This window comes from Carcharodon carcharias, chromosome 22 (assembly GCF_017639515.1).
Source record: "Carcharodon carcharias isolate sCarCar2 chromosome 22, sCarCar2.pri, whole genome shotgun sequence".
Taxonomy (NCBI): Eukaryota; Metazoa; Chordata; class Chondrichthyes; order Lamniformes; family Lamnidae; genus Carcharodon; species Carcharodon carcharias.
Window position 1 is genome coordinate 5,153,203 of NC_054488.1, and position 16,649 is coordinate 5,169,851.

At 41.4% G+C, this 16,649-nt stretch overlaps 1 protein-coding gene across 1 annotated transcript; it reads left to right on the forward strand.

Moving 5' to 3' along the window:
• The first annotated feature begins 11,220 nt into the window (after window positions 1–11,220).
• Window positions 11,221–12,305, forward strand: LOC121293896 (RING finger protein 222). Its single transcript, XM_041217340.1, has one exon. It carries the CDS (start codon window positions 11,281–11,283, stop codon window positions 11,860–11,862), a length of 582 nt encoding a protein of 193 aa, XP_041073274.1. The 5' UTR covers window positions 11,221–11,280; the 3' UTR covers window positions 11,863–12,305.
• The last annotated feature ends 4,344 nt before the right edge of the window (window positions 12,306–16,649 follow it).

A 16,649-nucleotide genomic window follows, 5' to 3' on the forward strand; every position in this document is an offset into this window, starting at 1 on the left:
TGTGTCTATTTGCAGCAAGACCTGGACAACATTCAGGCTTGGGCTGATAAGTGGCAAGTATCATTTGTGCCACACAAGTGTCAGGCAATGACCATCTCCAACAAGAGAGAATCTAACCATTGCCCCTTGACATTCAATGGCATTACCATCACTGAATCCCCAATTAGCAACATCCTGGGGGTTACAATTGACCAGAAACTGAATTGGACTAACCATATAAATACTGTGGATATGAGAGCAGGTCAGAGGCTGGGAATACTTCAGCAAGTAACTCACCTCCTGACTCCCCAAAGCCTGTCCACCATCTACAAGGCACAAGTTAAGAGTGTGAAGGAATACTCTCCACTTGTCTAGGTGAGTGCAACTCTAACACACTCATGAAGCTCGTCACCATCCAGAACAAAGCAGCCTGCTTGATTGCCACCCCATCCGCCACTTTAAACACTCACTCCTTCCACAACAGACGCACAGTAGCAGCAGTGTGTACCATCAACAAAATACACTGCAGTAACCCAGCAAGGCTCATTAGAGAGCACTTTCCAAACCCACAACCTCTAACATCTAGAAGAACAAGGGCAGCAGATACATGGGAACCACCAACTGGAAGTTCCCTTCCAAGTCACTCACCATCCTGACTTGGAAATATATTGCCGTTCCTTTGCTGTCGCTGGGTCAAAATCCTGGAACTCCCTCCCTAACAGCACTGTGGGTGTACTACACAACATGGACTGCAGCGGTTCAAGAAGGTAGTTCACCACCACCTTCTCAAGGGCAACTAGGAGTGGGGAAAAAATGTTGGCCCAGCCAGCGAAGCCCACATTCCATGAGTGAATTAAAAAGCAACTCTGACTAGTGTCTGTTTTTGCAAAAGTATTCAATATCTGTACTCTGAGCACCCTTTGTACCAAAGTCTGGTTCTGTACCCTAATGGACAACAATACTGAAGCACTATCAAAGTTACTGGTTAATATAACTAGATTTGTTTCCCAGGAACAATGCAGTTAACTTAATTATAACCCATAAAGTGGTTGACTTTAACTTGTCCAAATTGATGCTGATGACTTCAAAGTGGGGTCCACCAACCATTGGCCCATTGCAAACTTCCTGAGACCAACTTTTGGACGTTCAAAGAGCCTGGTGTTAATATGCAAATCATGGCTCTATGATGAACCTGGGACTATGATTACTATTTTAAGACAGAACTGGACAGACCGTGCGCTGAGCATGCTTCAAGTAATTTCACTGGCATTAGAACTGAAGAGGTTTTGGAAAGGTACCTGTTCTCTGGGCCAGACATTCCATTCTTGTTATTAGTGCAGTAGTTCACCATACCATTAAAAGGTGCAGTTCAAACACTTCAGTAGATTCGTCGGAGAAAACTGCTTCAATTGGAAGACAATGTAGAAACAAATACTTCTAACATTCATTTCATAAAGTCAGCCAATGAGGAACTTCAACCTCAGTGAGAGAAACATTATGAAATAGGAATTTAAAGTCAATTTTTCCTAAGTGGACTAGCAGCCACAGTACAAACAGGGTTCATCTGGTCCAGTGAGGAGTTTAAGAAAGTTGCATTGAGCAGTCATTAGATTCTGGCAGATATTAACACTGCAGCCTGGGACACAGGCATGTATAGTTCAGGAAGTGCCTATGTGTGGTTTGTTTGCTGCAATTTTACTTGGAGAGGGCGCTATCAAAAACGTCATTCAAAGTGTTTAGCACGGGTTAAAGAGTCAAGCTATTCATTCAGTTGAACATAGGAACGTAGGAATGTTGGAAAATAGGAGCAGGAGTAGGCCATTCAGCCCATCGAGCCTGCTCCACCACTCAGTATGATCATGGTTGATCATCCACTTCAATGCCTTTTTTCCACACTACCACCATATCTCTTTACATCATTGGTATTTAGAAATCTATCAATCTCTACTTTAAGGACTCAGTGACTGAGCTTCCACAACCTCCTGGGTTAGAGAATTCTAAAGTTTCTCAACCTTCTGAGCAAAATATTTCTCCTCATTTTGGTCCTAAATGGCTTCCCCCTTATTTTTAAATTGTGTTTCCTGGTTCTCGTCTCCCCAACCAGGGAAACATCTTACCCGCATCTACTCTGTCCAACCCTTTAAGTATTTTGTAGGTTTCAATTAGATCACCTCTTGTTCTTTGAAACTCTGGAGAATACATGCCCAGTTTCCCCAATCTCTCTTCATAAGACAGTCCCTGTCATCCCCAGAACAAGCTTGGCGAACCTTCGTTGCAATCCCTCAATGGCAATAATATCCTTTCTGAGGTAGGGGGACCAAAACTGCACACACTACTCCAGGTGCAGTCAAAGCAAACTTCTGTACAATCAAAGTAAGACTTTGCTACCCCTGTACTCAAACCCTCTTGCGATAAAGGCTAACACTCCATTAGTCTTCCTAATTGCCTGCTGCACCTGCATGTTAGCCTTCAGTGACTTATGGACAAGGACATCCAGGTCCCTTTGTACATATACACTTTCTAATCCCTTACCATTTAGGAAATACTCTGCACATCTGTTCCTTCTACCAAAGTAGATAATCTCACATTTTTCCACATTATATCCCAAATACCAAGTTCTTGCCCACTTACTAAATCTGTTTAAATTCTCCTGAAGCCACTTTACATCTTCCTCACAACACACATTCCCTCCTAGCTTTGTGTCATCTGCAAACTTAGAAATATTACATTTGGTCCCCACATCCAAATCGTTGATATATATTGTGAATAGCTGGGGCCCGAGTACTGATCCCTATGGTTCCCCTCTAGTCACAGCCTTCGAACGTGAGAATGACCCTTATATTCCTACTCTCCAACTCGTAATCCAGGTCAGTACATTACCTCTTATCCCATGTACTTTAATTTGCTATCATCCTCCTGTGGGGGATTTTATCAAAACCTTCTGAATATCCCAAGTTTACTATGCCCACTTACTCCCCTTTATCAATTATGTTAGTGAAATCCTCAAAAAACTTCCACAGGTTCATAAACATGATTTCCCATTCATAAATCCATGCTGACTATGTCCAATCAGATCATTATTATCCAAGTGCCCATTTATCACATCCTTTATAATAGATTCTATCATTTTCTCTACTATTGATGTAAGGCTAACAGGTCTGTGATTCCACGTTTTATTTCTCCCTCCCTTCTTAAATAGTGGGTTGACATTTGCCACCTTCCAATCTGTAGGAGCCATTCCAGAATCTAAAAAAATTTGGAAGCTAATCACCAATAGAGCCACTATCTTCACAGTTAGCTCCTTCAACACTCTATGATGTAGAATATCAGGTCCCAGGGACTTATCAACCTTCAGTCCCATTAATTTCCCCAATACAATATTCCTACTAATAGTAATATCCTTCAATTCCTCATTCTCCCTAGTCCCTTGGATCTCTAATTTTGGAAGATTTCTTGTATTTTCCTCAGTGAAGACAGACACAAAATAATCATTTAGCTTCTCTGCCATTTCTCTATTCTCCATTATAAATTCCCCTGACTCTGCCTGTAATGGACACACATTTGTCTTAGCCTAATGTTTCCTTTTTATATACCTACAAAAGCTCTTACAGTCCATTTTTACGTTTTTTGCTGGTTTACATTCATATTCTATTCTCCCTTTCTTTATCAGTTTCTTGGTCTTCCTTTGCTGTATTCTAAAATCCTCCCAATCCACAGGTTTACTACTATTTTTGGCAACTTTATCGGCCTTTCCTTTTAATCTTATACCATCCTTAATTTCCTTGTTAGCCACAGTTGACTGACTTTTCTTTTTGTGTTTTTGTGTCTTGAAGGAATGTATAGTTGCTGTAAACTATATAATAATTCTTTAAAGACTATTCATTGCCCATGCACCGTCATACCTTTTAATGTATTTTCCCAATCCAACTCTGCCAATTTTCCCCTCATACCTTTGTAATTTCCTTTATCCTACTTTAACACCTTGGCTTCAGAGTTAACTACCTCACTTTCAAGCATAATGTAAAATTCTATCATATTGTGGTCACTCATCCCTGAAGGCTCTTTTACAACAAGATTACTAATTAGCCCTTTTTTGTTATATGATGCTACATCTAAAATAGCCTGCTCTCTAGTTGTTTCCACAGCATACTGCTTGAGAAAACCATCCCCAAACACACTCCAGAAACTCGTCCTCCACAGTATTAGTACTCATTATGTTTATCCAGTCTATATGCAGATTGAAGTCACCCATGATTACTGTATTAGCCATGTTACATGCTTCTCTAATCTCCTGATTAATATTATGCCCCACACTATCACTACTGCTTAGTGGCCTATAAACGACCCCTACCAATGTTTACTGCCCCTTGCTATTTCTTAGCTCCACTCAAACTGATTCCACATTTTGTTCTTCTGATCTGAGGACCTCCCTTACTAATGTACTGATCCCATCCCTTACTATCAGCACAACACCACCTCCTTTTCCTTTTTGCCTGTCCTTTCTAACTGTGGAATATCCTTGAATATTCAGTTCCCAGTGTTGGTCACCCTGCAGCCATGCTTCCATAATGGCAAATAGTCATACCCAATTAGCTCTATTTCTGCCTTGTTGCGAATGCTGTGTGTATTCAGGTAGAGTGCCCTTAAATTGGTCATTTTGACAGTATTCCACATTCTAAGCTTAGTTGATGCCTGCCTTCTAACTTCATTTGCCACTTTTCTACTTCCCATTACCAACTTTACTTCCTTCCAACTTGAGCTACCCCCCTGGTAGCCCTGGAAAGCTAGTTTAAACCTTCCCCAACAACACTAGCAAATTTCCCTGCCAGGATATTAGTCCCGGTGCTCTTAAGGTGTAATCTGTCCATTTTTTACAGGTCCCACCTGCCCCAAAACTAGTCCCAATGCCTCAGAAATCTGATGCTCTCTCTCCTACACCAATTCTTCAGCCCATGTGTTCAATTGATCAACCCCCCTGTTCCTATGCTCTAGAAAAATATCCTATAAAAAATTAACATACTCATGTCATCCAGAAGTCAGCACCTCCAACAGTGCAGTATGACTTTGAGACTGCACTGAAGATTAAGTGCTCAAGTCCCTGGAGTGGAGCTTGAGTGTGTGACCTTTTGACTCCGAGCCAAGGCTGATTCTATGAACAAAGGCAAAGATTATCCATTCTGCAGTCTAATAATTAGCGTGTTTCACAGAAAACATCATACATACAATGGGTTTGCTTTCAATTATAACATTAAGCTCTGTTTCCCTCCCTTTCCCTTAAAATAAAAAGTTTCCAATCTAGAATTGTCGAGAATGTGCTGCAGCTGGAACTAGAATAGGGCTTGTTCACAGTCTAAGACAGTCAGAACAAGAATACAAGTACAATTTTTCAGTTTGCGTTTTTTTTGGCAAAAGTTGTTGAATTTGATGGTGTGCATGTAAATTGCCCTGTAGAAAATAAAGACATTATGATGTGGTGAATGCAGCATTCACTTGTGGCCAAAAAGGGAGCACATTGTGTAAACTGCAGCACATATCCAAAGAAACCAAATAATTTGGCCCTGGAATGATCAGATTTCAGAAATAAGCTCTTTCAATAGAAGCTGAAGGGCAGATGCCTAGGATCTGCTGAAATACAATAATGTGGAAGAAATCCAGGGCTAAGCAAAGGGCTAAGCTATCACCTGAATTGTGCACTGAGTGAAACATTGATGACAGTGAACAAACACTATTTTTTTGTCAGCTCAAGTTAATGAAAGAGGCAAGTGCCACTTCTTTCAAAAACATAAATTGCTCTGTCCTTCAATGATGTTTTCACTCACAGAACATGTATTGATGCTAGATAATGCATGTGCAAGTGAGGGAAGTTGGAATGTATGGAGAAACAATAGAATTTTATCTAGCATTTTACAATCCATAGACGACCAATTTTGTTTAAATAAATAGCACCTCTCCAACGGTGACTCATTTTTCTAAATTCTATGATCAAAATGAGAAACTCCTTGCAATTTATTAAGATTAATGGCAAATTTTTCGATTGAACTTGAAATGCTTTTAACTACAAATGTATCAGACAGGAACAATGCAGAACACAGAACTAAAGCACAAAGCCAAGAATCTAAGCACCAATTGGGATACTATTGTCTATCTGAGGAGATACCCTAGTCTGATACCATTCAGTGTAGCATCTTCATCAAATCAATCTCAATTTATTCTGTCCCAGACAACAGAAGGAACAAACTCTTTGACATTCCCAGGGATTTTCTGACTTTCACTTCTAAACATTTAAGTGGAACAAGTTATCTGACAAAGGTTTACTTCCTTAAAAATAATAATTGAAGGAAGATGCTAACTTTCATCATTTGTGTAAATTAGGGAAAAGCATCAAAATAAGCAGAACCAGTTAGAATAGTACAGCATACATCAAGCAGAATAAATACAACAATCTCTCCTGATCTGATTTGATTACAATGGGGAAAGCTAAACTGCAGGGACTCATTACCTGCTCCACTTAAGGTGGGCACAAATAATGTTTTCTCATCTGTTAGTCCGTTTGACTGTAAACAATATATCTCAAAAACTAATGAATGCATTTCGACAAAACTTGGCACACAGATAGGATACAGCCCAAGGAAGAACTGATTACTTTGTGGTAAAGATGCAGATCTGGATCCCGATCTTGGGATTTTTTTAAAGGATCCATTAACATTTAGAGTTAGGGCAAATTGACTTTTTTTAATAACGTATGAGTTGTTTTATTCAGAATATTGTTGATTGTTTAAGGATGTTGTGAATTGCCTCAGCTGCTGTGGTAGAATTTGTCACAGCTATCAAAGTTTGAACAGAGTTTTTAGAGCAGGTTGTTGGACATGAATTGCCCTGAAGCTCTCTTAGTGAGATGGAAGCTCTTAATAAAAATATTTCCTTTCTCAGCTTTGTATTTACAGAGCTTCAACCAGGAAGGGAAAAGCCTCAATGAAGAGCCGTATAATTGTAATAACCTTGAGTTAACACAGCCTGGCGGAGGTATGCACTCTGAATGCCCTCTTCATGTGTTTCAGTTGGTTCTGTACTTTGTGCATTCAATTGTCTTCAGGAGAGAAATGATTAAGGATTTGGTGACTACAATTGAACTTCCTCTTGTTCTTTATACCCCATTAAAAAGGCCCATCCCTCCTCTCCTCCCCTTTGCAGACCACACTTGCATGCAAATTTTAAAAACTTCCATTCTCACTCCATGGACACCAATATCAACTCATTGCTTTGATCACTTGTTCAGTTTGCCCATCAGTTCTGTCTCACTCACACTCATACTCTTTACCTGTCTGGATTGCAATTGAAGAGGCACATGACCACTGAAGCAGGGAGACATTGATTAACTTACAAGAAGTTCAGACACAAAACTCACCATCACCCTAATTCTCCTGAGATTTTGATAACTATTTCTGTTTGTTTTATATTATGCATTATACATTCTCATTTTCTCTTATCTGAAAGATTTTAAAATGTAAACCAAACTACAATAACTCTTTTTTTAGTACAGGGTGGGTTTTATTTTCCCACCCACTTGCTTGTTTTATGACATATATATATTGGAGACATGAGTCAATTTTGGAAATGAGCTGGTAATTCTGGAGGTGGGAAGGTACAGCGTACCCCAGTGGGTCTAATAAACTGCAAAATATGATCATAATTTAAGATTCTGATTAGGGATATTGGTCTTGAAAGGATACATTTGTCCCTCTGACCCTTCTTACTTTACCCCAATTTGTGTTGCGCCTTTTCAATTAGTGCACAAATTATTTTTCTTCTTTCCTTCCTACCTCATGCAGCTGCACCAGTTGAGAAGACATTAGAAGATATACATGACAGGTTTACAGTGATGCCCACTCCAAATCTGCAGTTGCATTTGGTTTCTGCTGGGTAGCTCCCAGTAAGGATATCACTGATAACAGAAAACTGTGTCTTTTCTGTTGACAAGTTGCTGAAAGTGTGAGATGATAACAGTTCATTAGGGGAAACTAGGGATCTGACTGAACTGATGAGCAACTGGGTATCTCCTTAACCAATCAGATTGAAGGACTGTGACAATAGTGCAAGGACTAAGAAGGAAGTATAACTTAGGGTTGGTGAATATAAGGTCAAATCAAGTATAGAAAGAGAAATAGAGAGAAATTGGATTAAGAAAGAGAAAAGACAGAATGGAGAAGAACCAATGTTAATTTTAAACCCAGTATTCTTAAAACCCCTGACACTAATTAAAACCTAAAGGAATGATGCCCCACGCTTGTAATAGTTCATTTTCAGTACTAGGAAAATTGATTGGCAGTAATCACATCATTAAAAGGGTTCTTAGATTGGAATGAACAAGGTTCAACTTTCTGTGGTGAGTTCAGTTTCTATCTACCATGCAAATACAGCAACTTCACGTCATAAGCTGAGTTCCAAAGATGAGACAGGCAGTGAGATGTCATTTTCAGGAAGATAACAGTAGCACGGAATACTTGAGACAGCAACTTTTGGATATTTGAGTTTATCCCCACAGCTGCTCCTTAGCTGAAGTTGCTGTATCTTTTGTACATAAACAACATCATAAATATCCTTTGACTTTCTAAATGTGTGTAAACAATTGATATGACTTAAGGGGTAGATTTTATGAAAATGTGATCTTGGTGCAGAGCTTGGAGCATTGGGAAGAGCACTTTCAGGACTCTGGTTCAGAGGCTAGCAGGCTCCACTTAATCTTTTATAAGTCCTAGTTTGTTAAATATATCCTGCAACCCTTTTACTGAAATAACAGTAAAATAAAAAAAAAGTATAAAGTAAAATATATATTTTTATTCATTTTATGGGATGTGGGCTTCGCTGGCTAGGCTAGCATTTATTGCCCATCCCTAATTGCCCTTGAGAAGATGGTGGTGAGCTGCCTTTTTGAACTACTGCAGTCCATGTGGTGTAGGTACGCCCACAGTGCTGTCAGGGAGCGAGTTCCAGGATTTTGACCTAGCGGCAGTGAAAGAACTTATATGCAGGTGTGATTTATACATTGGATTTTATGGTAGTATTTAAATTTAAACATTAATCTCCAGGCACCATCATATTAAAGGAATTGCTCAGCCATGCGGTTATACAGAGCTTGAAAGAGTCATAAAGTTTATCCATTTTTATTGTCCAATTGCATCACATTCTGAGGGAGGCTTAGCCAATTCAAGAATTATTATTGTGCAGTAGGTTGGCTGTTCTTCTTGCTGATGCCATGGATTCCAACAGAATCTTTGGGAGCAACATCAGTCAGGAAGATGGCACTAATCCCAGTTAAACTCCTGTAAACCCAGTTAGACTACTGTAAATCCAATTAGACTCTTGTAATCCCAGTTAGACTCCTGTAAACCCAGTTAGACTCCATACTCTTGGAAATTAATTTCTATGTCAGACCAGTATTGCATAAATTCTAAAAATCTCTGCCATAGCTTATTTGGCTTTTGAGTTCTTTTGGTGTAGGACCATTACATTTCCTGGAACAGGCTGTTGCATTCTTTGAAGGAAGAGTAGATATAATTTTGAACCAGATGAAGGTATAGGACGATAGAAAAGACCACAGAGCAGTGAGAAGAGTTTCAGATTGCTGTCGCAGAGTCAGCAGACACAATGGGCCACATGATTTCTGTCTGTGCTGTAGATTCCTATAATTCCAACACCTTAAACATGGAAGGAATTTACTAAAACGGAATCATGTTAAAGTATGTTAAAACTATCAGAATCCAAACTCCAGTTGTCCACTTCTAATGGTGTAATTACAGTTCACTCGCCCTCTTTTTAAAAATTCTACTATTCAATAATACAAATTAATAGAGCAGCTCAGTAGTATTTTTTGTAAGATCTAAATTCGAATTGACATTTTTATTACACTTTGTTCTTGGGATGTGAGCACCAAAGTGTTTATTACCCATCCCTAGTTGTCCAGGGAGCTTTAAGAGTCAATAACGGTGCAGAACTGGAGCCAGGCATAAGTCCCTTTTCAAAAGAACATCGGAGAGCCAGCTAGATTTATCCACCAACCTGTTCTTTTTTTGTGGTTACTTTAACAAGTGCCAAGCCACAAATTGGCAGAATTCAGTATCACAATTCACATAAACTGTTTTTTCATCATTTAGTGATGACATTTGAATACACACCCCTCTGAGCTGCTAGGGTATAACAATATAAGCTACTGTATCCTCTCACAATTCAAATTAAACAACTTGAATTAACGGCGGACTGTATTTTGGATTGCTGTTTAACTTTTCCTCTTGTCATTGTAACACTCGAATTGCGGCCAAACTGCTGTCAGTTCCAGGCGGGTCTTCTCAGATTTCAAAATGTTAGAGCCACTTTTGAGAGTTTAGAATTTTTGAAAAAGAAGAGAAAGTCCTGCTTGTTAAGATGTCTAAAATTAACAAAAAGCCGACTGAAATTTCACCAGCGGCTGGAGATTCTGCTGTCTGTGTTTAAGGAGTGACACTCAGCGCTCTACTTTCCCGGCGAGGGACCGGAGTAAAAACGGTCAGTAAATCACTGCAAATTTACTGTAAGGACGGTGAACCGGAGCTACAGGATTTTACCGTAACAGAAGGGAAGATCTCCACTGTCAGTTTACTGAGAGAGAGAGAGAGAAGGGGAGCCAAGTATTGGTTCCATATTCTCCCCCTTCCAAGCACATTGGATAAGAAAGCAAAAAAAAACCTAAAGATTTGAAACTTAGCAACTCAGTTCGCGCCTGTGGAAAGGAGATTTAAGATTTCAGCTATAGTTTGTTTTCCACATGAAATAAGAGATTTGCCAGAATCAAGTGGGAAGTTGAATCATTCTGCTCTGGCTGCGATAACAGCCATCAGAAAGGTCACGTCTGTTACCAGGAGTTCAGCTCATCTTCCTGAGTTCCAGTTGCAGCTCCGGCTCTGCAAAATACGGTATGTGAGAGATTCCAGTGCACTTCCTCAAAGCCTTTCCAGTCTGCCTTCGCTCTGAGAGGGAGCTCAACATGGGCTGCTTGCGGAACAAGTTGGACAGGAGTGGAGCTCATCTGGTCAGCGGCCAGCGCCCAGACACACGCCAGCGAATCGGCCTCGGGACACCAGCAGCAGCAGAGTCCTGACAAAGAACCACAACATCTGCAGAGCAACACCAAAGCCAGTCTGACCTGTGTGTCTGGGGGGGTGGCGGGGTGGGGGGGTCTCTCTGTCTCTGTCTCTGTCTCTCTCTCTCTCTGCTGCAGTTGGCAGAGAGCCGCTGGTAAAGTCTAATCGATAGGAGAGGGGGAGAAGGATGTCGGAGGAGGGAGATTCCGAGTGTCCAGTTTGTTATGAGAAGGTATCTCGCCAGAACCAGTCCCTCAGGACCCTGACCTGTAACCACATCTTCTGCCATGACTGCCTGGTCAAGACGGTGATCAACCAGGAGAGTCAGCCCAGGAAGGTGATCTGCCCCGTCTGCAGGCACGTTACCTTCCTGAACAAGAAGACCGTGAGCTGGATCGCCAAAGGCAGAGAGGGCAAACAGACGCTGGAGATCCCCTTGTCCCCCACCTCCCTGGAGTTGTCCTCAGTGCCACTGGAGCCGCTGGGGACGCCCCCTCCGCCGCTCCAGCGCTCCCTCCTGCACCGATTGTTGGGGAGCTGCCCCCGGACTCTCTCCCCAGCCCGTGACCCCGCATTGGGCACCAGGCAGGTTTTCGTGATCAGCGGCAGGGGGAGACCCATGAGTGAGGAAGAGCTGAGAGCCCCCAGAGATGGGGTAGTCTTGGAGTACAGGCGCTGCAGACTGCGCTGGGTGTTGGTGCTTCTATGTTTTATAATCATTGGGGCAGTGGTGGCTGCAATCCTGCCTTGGGTCACCTCCTTCAAATGACAGGACTTGGAAATAAGGACAGTCTCACTCAACAGACTCTGGGGGTGACTTTGGAAAAACAGCTTCACATCGCCAGAGACACATTTACAAACAGAGAAGGATTTATTTGGAGTTTTCACCTGCTACATTTTTGTTTCAGTCTCCAGGAATGTGCTTTGGCAAATCCTGACAGGGTTGGGCCAATTGGAGAAAATACAAATTGCACTTGTACAGAAACTCTTTTTGCAAATGTTTTATATTGTAAATATTAAAATTGTGATCAGTTATCAACTCTCCAAGACAAATAACTAATCTTATTGGCAAGTTGTTAGTTATAACTATTAGGAAAGATGTTGTGGCACTGTATTATCAATTGTTGTACAGTGGACCACTGACCTGCCAGATGAGTTGTACTAAGTAGATTTATCAATTTGTCATTTAATGCTGGAAAATAATCCAAACTGCATTCCTGGGTTCCTGCTATACTGATGTACCACCCAGAATACATCTTTAAACAGGATCAGCTCGGTTTAGTTACAGCAACTCATTGGCAGTGTGGGCCAGCCAATAGCATTCTGACCTTTGATTCAGTAAACTAGGTTTGAGCATTATTTCAGGACTTGAGCTCATTGTCTAGGTACCTGCTGTGTGGCATTACTACAGGGATGCTACATGTGTCAATAATTCCCATTTTTTGGGTGAGACCTGCTTGCTCCAGTCACTCAGATGTGAGATATTCATGATGAGATTTGAAGAGGAGCTGGGAGTTCTAATACTTTCTTGGCTAACATTCTTCACTCAACTGACACCACCAAAACTTCTAGATTGAGCAGCTCTCCTTCCTACTGCTGTGTGTGGGACAGTTGCTGCAGATTGGATATTACAGGTGGTCATATAAAACTGTACTTCAAAGTAATTGATTATATGTGAGCATCTCGGAGAGATTTGAGATGTGATAAAGTGTTATATATAAATGCATATTGTATCATGTATAAGACACAAAGGTAGGGAAATCTTGTAGTAATATATTGAGTTTTGTGGCATCCATCAAAAGGAACATTTTGCTCAGAAGGATGATGACCTCAACATTTAAAAAAAATCACTCACACCCATGTGGGTGTGTGAGGCTAACATTTATTGCGTATTCCTAATTGCCATTGAGAAGATGGCAGTGAGCTACTTTCTAGGACTGCTGCAGTCTCTGAACTGAAGGTGCCCTCATAAGGGCTGAGTTGGGAGTTCCAGGGTTTTGACCCAGTGACCATGAAGGAATGGTGATATATGTTCAAGTCAGGATGGTGTGTGACTTGGAGGGGAACTTGGTGTTATGGCATTCTGATGCACTTGTTGCCTTTGTCCTTCTAAGTGGTTGAGGTTGTGGGCTTGGAGGTGCTACCAAAGAACCCTTAGCAAGTTGTTGTGGTGCATCTTGTAGATAATTCACAATGCAGCCACTGCATACCTGTGGTGGAGGAACTGGATATTTTAGATGGTGGATGGGGTGCTGATCAAATGGACTTTGTAGAGCTTTGTAGAGCTTCTTGAATGTTGTTGCAGTTACACTTATCTGGTTAGGTGGAGGGTATTACATCATGCCCCTGACTTGTGTCATGTAGGTGCTGGAGAGGCTTCAGGGAGTCAGGAGCAGAGCCACTCATCATGGAAACTCAGCCTCTGACCTGCTCTAAAAAGCACTCTTCCTGTGGCTGGTCCAGTTGAGTGTCTGTCAATGGTGACCCCAGGAGGTTGATGGTCAGGCACTCAGCAGTGGTAGTACCATTCAATGTCAAAGGAAGGTGACTATATTCTCTCATGGGAGATGGTTATTGCCTGGCACTTGTGTGGTGTTACTGTCACTTGTTGCTTATCAGCCCAAGCCTGGATGTTGTCCAGTTCTTGCTGTATATGGACACAGACAGCTTTATTATCTATGCAGTTATGAATGGAGCTGAATCATGTGCAGTCATGTGTGTATAACTTCAATTCTGACCTTATGATAGAAGAAGGTCATTGATGAAGGAGCTGAAAATTGTTGGGCCTGGGACACTACATTGAGGAACTCCTGCAGAGATTTCCTGGGCCTGGAATGATTGGCCTCCAACAACCACAATCATCTTCCATTGTGCTAGGCTTTGCCCCAGCCAACTACCCCCCCTGCAACTGGCGCCACCCCCCCCCCCCCCCCCCCCCCCCCCCCCCCCCCGCCTCACCAGCAATTCCCCTGCTGTCAGTTTTAATTGGATTCCTTGGTGAGGCACTCAGTCAGTTACTGCTTTGATAACAAAGGCAGTCACTCTCAGCTCAAATCTGAAATTGAGGCCTGTTCCTCATTGCTGAAAAAAGAGACACGCTGTCGAAGCTTTACATCTCACACTCATCAGGACAGAATATCAAGAATGCCAAATCTCAAAGGGAACAACAATTTACACTGCATGAGAAAAGGCTGCTGATTGGTTGGCAAGTGGGCTCTGATTGGTAGAGGTGTTACCATGGAGAATGTACCAGAGAACAATTATCCCCAAGCTTTTGTTTAAATTCAAACCAGGCAAGCCAACTCTGATTGGTTGAGGCATTGACATGAGAAATGCACCTGGGAGCAATTGTCCCCCAAGCTTTTGCTTAGTTGCCTGGACATATTCTTTCTGTTTGCAAAGGAAAAGGCCCTGCATATGAATATACCAATATAAGCATTGGGATTCCTACAGCTCCACACACTATAAGATTGGCCTTATCAGCAATTTTGTAAATCAGGCCCAAGCCATTTGCTCACTGTGCGAACTTGATGTCAAAATAGGGCACATCAAAGTCATCCTGCAGGATAATGGCTACACCAGTCAGATCATTGCTCGTCATATATCATGCAAACTCATGAATGGGCCTAAAAAGTGCCCAGTCTACCTCAGATTACACTGGAAGGGTAAATTGTCTCAAAAGTTTGAGCAACAGGTGAAGCTAGCCATTTCATGCTGCTACAATGCATTAGCAACATGAGCGGTATTTTCCACTAACAGGATGCTGCCATCAAGCCAAAAAGTCTCTCTGGCCACCACAAAACTGACTAATGGGGTATATGAATTTCAGTGCTAGTGTGATGCAGCTTTGTAGGCCTTATGTCCCAATGCCTGGTGGTTTTGTACCAAACAGCACGTCCCTTTGGCTGTTTACAACAGGCAAAGTACTGACTGTACTCATAACTCATAACATAGTATCCAACATTAGATGTGATTCCACGAATGGACAATATTTACTAAACAATCCTGATTGTGCTGAGAATTACATTGACAACCAATTTAAGATTATCAGTTGGGCTTGCAAAGTAATTTACTTAAATATATTCACACATAGGGCCCTGTCCTTTGCACACAGAAAGAATATGGCCAGGCATTGTGCCTTTATCAACTAAGCAAAAGCTTGGGGGACAGCCATTCCCTGGGTCATTCCCCAAAGCAATGCCTCGATCAATCCAAGTTGACTTGCCTGGTTTGAATTTAAACAAAAGCTTGGCAGTTAACTGTTTCCTGGTGCACCCAGCCTACCAATCCCAGTCCATTTGCCAACCAATCAGCACCCTTTTTATTGCAGTACAAACTGTTCCCTCTGAGGTTTGGTATTCTTGCGATTCTGTCTTGATGAGCGCGAGATGAAAAGTTTGACTCTTTTTTCAGCAATACTGAAGTTCTGTACGACCAAGAAGTTATCTTTTGTGCCTGTTTGGATCAAGGGTTTAATGAGTTCTGGAGTTGTGTGGTTCTGGCATAACCCAAGATGGGCATTGCTGAGCAGTTTAATGTTGAGTAAAAGCCACTTGACAGCACTGTTGATGACTTCTTCCATCACTTTGCTTGAGGGCCACCTGAAAAGATGGTAATTGGTCGGGTTGGATTTGACCTGTTTATTGTGGACATGACACACCTAGACTATTTTCCACATTGATGTCCGGTGCCATAACTGTACTGGAAATGTTTGGTCAGAGACACAGCTAGTTCTGGAACACAGATCATTAGCACTGGAATGTTGTTAGGCCAATAACTTCTGCTGGATCCAATAAACTTGAGCATTATGTAGAGTAAATTGAATTTGCTGAAGACTGGTGGTTGTGTTGGGGATCAAAACAAGAGGTCAGGAAGGATTATCCACTTGGCACTTCTGCCTGAAGAATGTTGTGAATGGTTTTGCTCTCACATGCTGGACTCTGCCATCATTGTGGATGAGGAATTTCATAGAAATTCCCCTTCCAATTAGTTGCTCAATTGTCCACCACTATCTGTGTGATGGAAGACCTGGTACCATGGCACTGATTAGTAAACTGGTTGTCTTTACGGAACAAGTTATAATTTACATCTATCATTCCACTGCTAAGAAGCAAGTATCTAATGGAATTTGCAATGGCGTTCATAGAATTAGGAGTGATAATTTACCATCTAGGAGATTAATGTGTTCAATTTGTTTAAATGATGACTGGGAGGTGCTAGTTGAGGTAGCAAGCAGACTAGTGGTTTACTTCAGGGATTTGGATTTGACTCCAATTTATAAATATGGATTGAAGTTTTCTGTCTCTGTAAGTCAAATGTGGACAATCTTAACTCCATTTCCAGAAGTTGCTGGCTCCTTGCTAAAAACTATGAATATTTCACTCAACTCACAATGATAGTCTGGAAATTTAACTACTGAGGAAAATATCACTTTGATACAGTGGTTTTGTCCCCCTATTCATTTCAGAGGACTCCTAAAAGTATTTTATTAAGGGAAAGAAAGACTTGCATTTAGAAATATCTCAAAAAGGTGTTTTCCCAGAGTGTGTCCAGCTC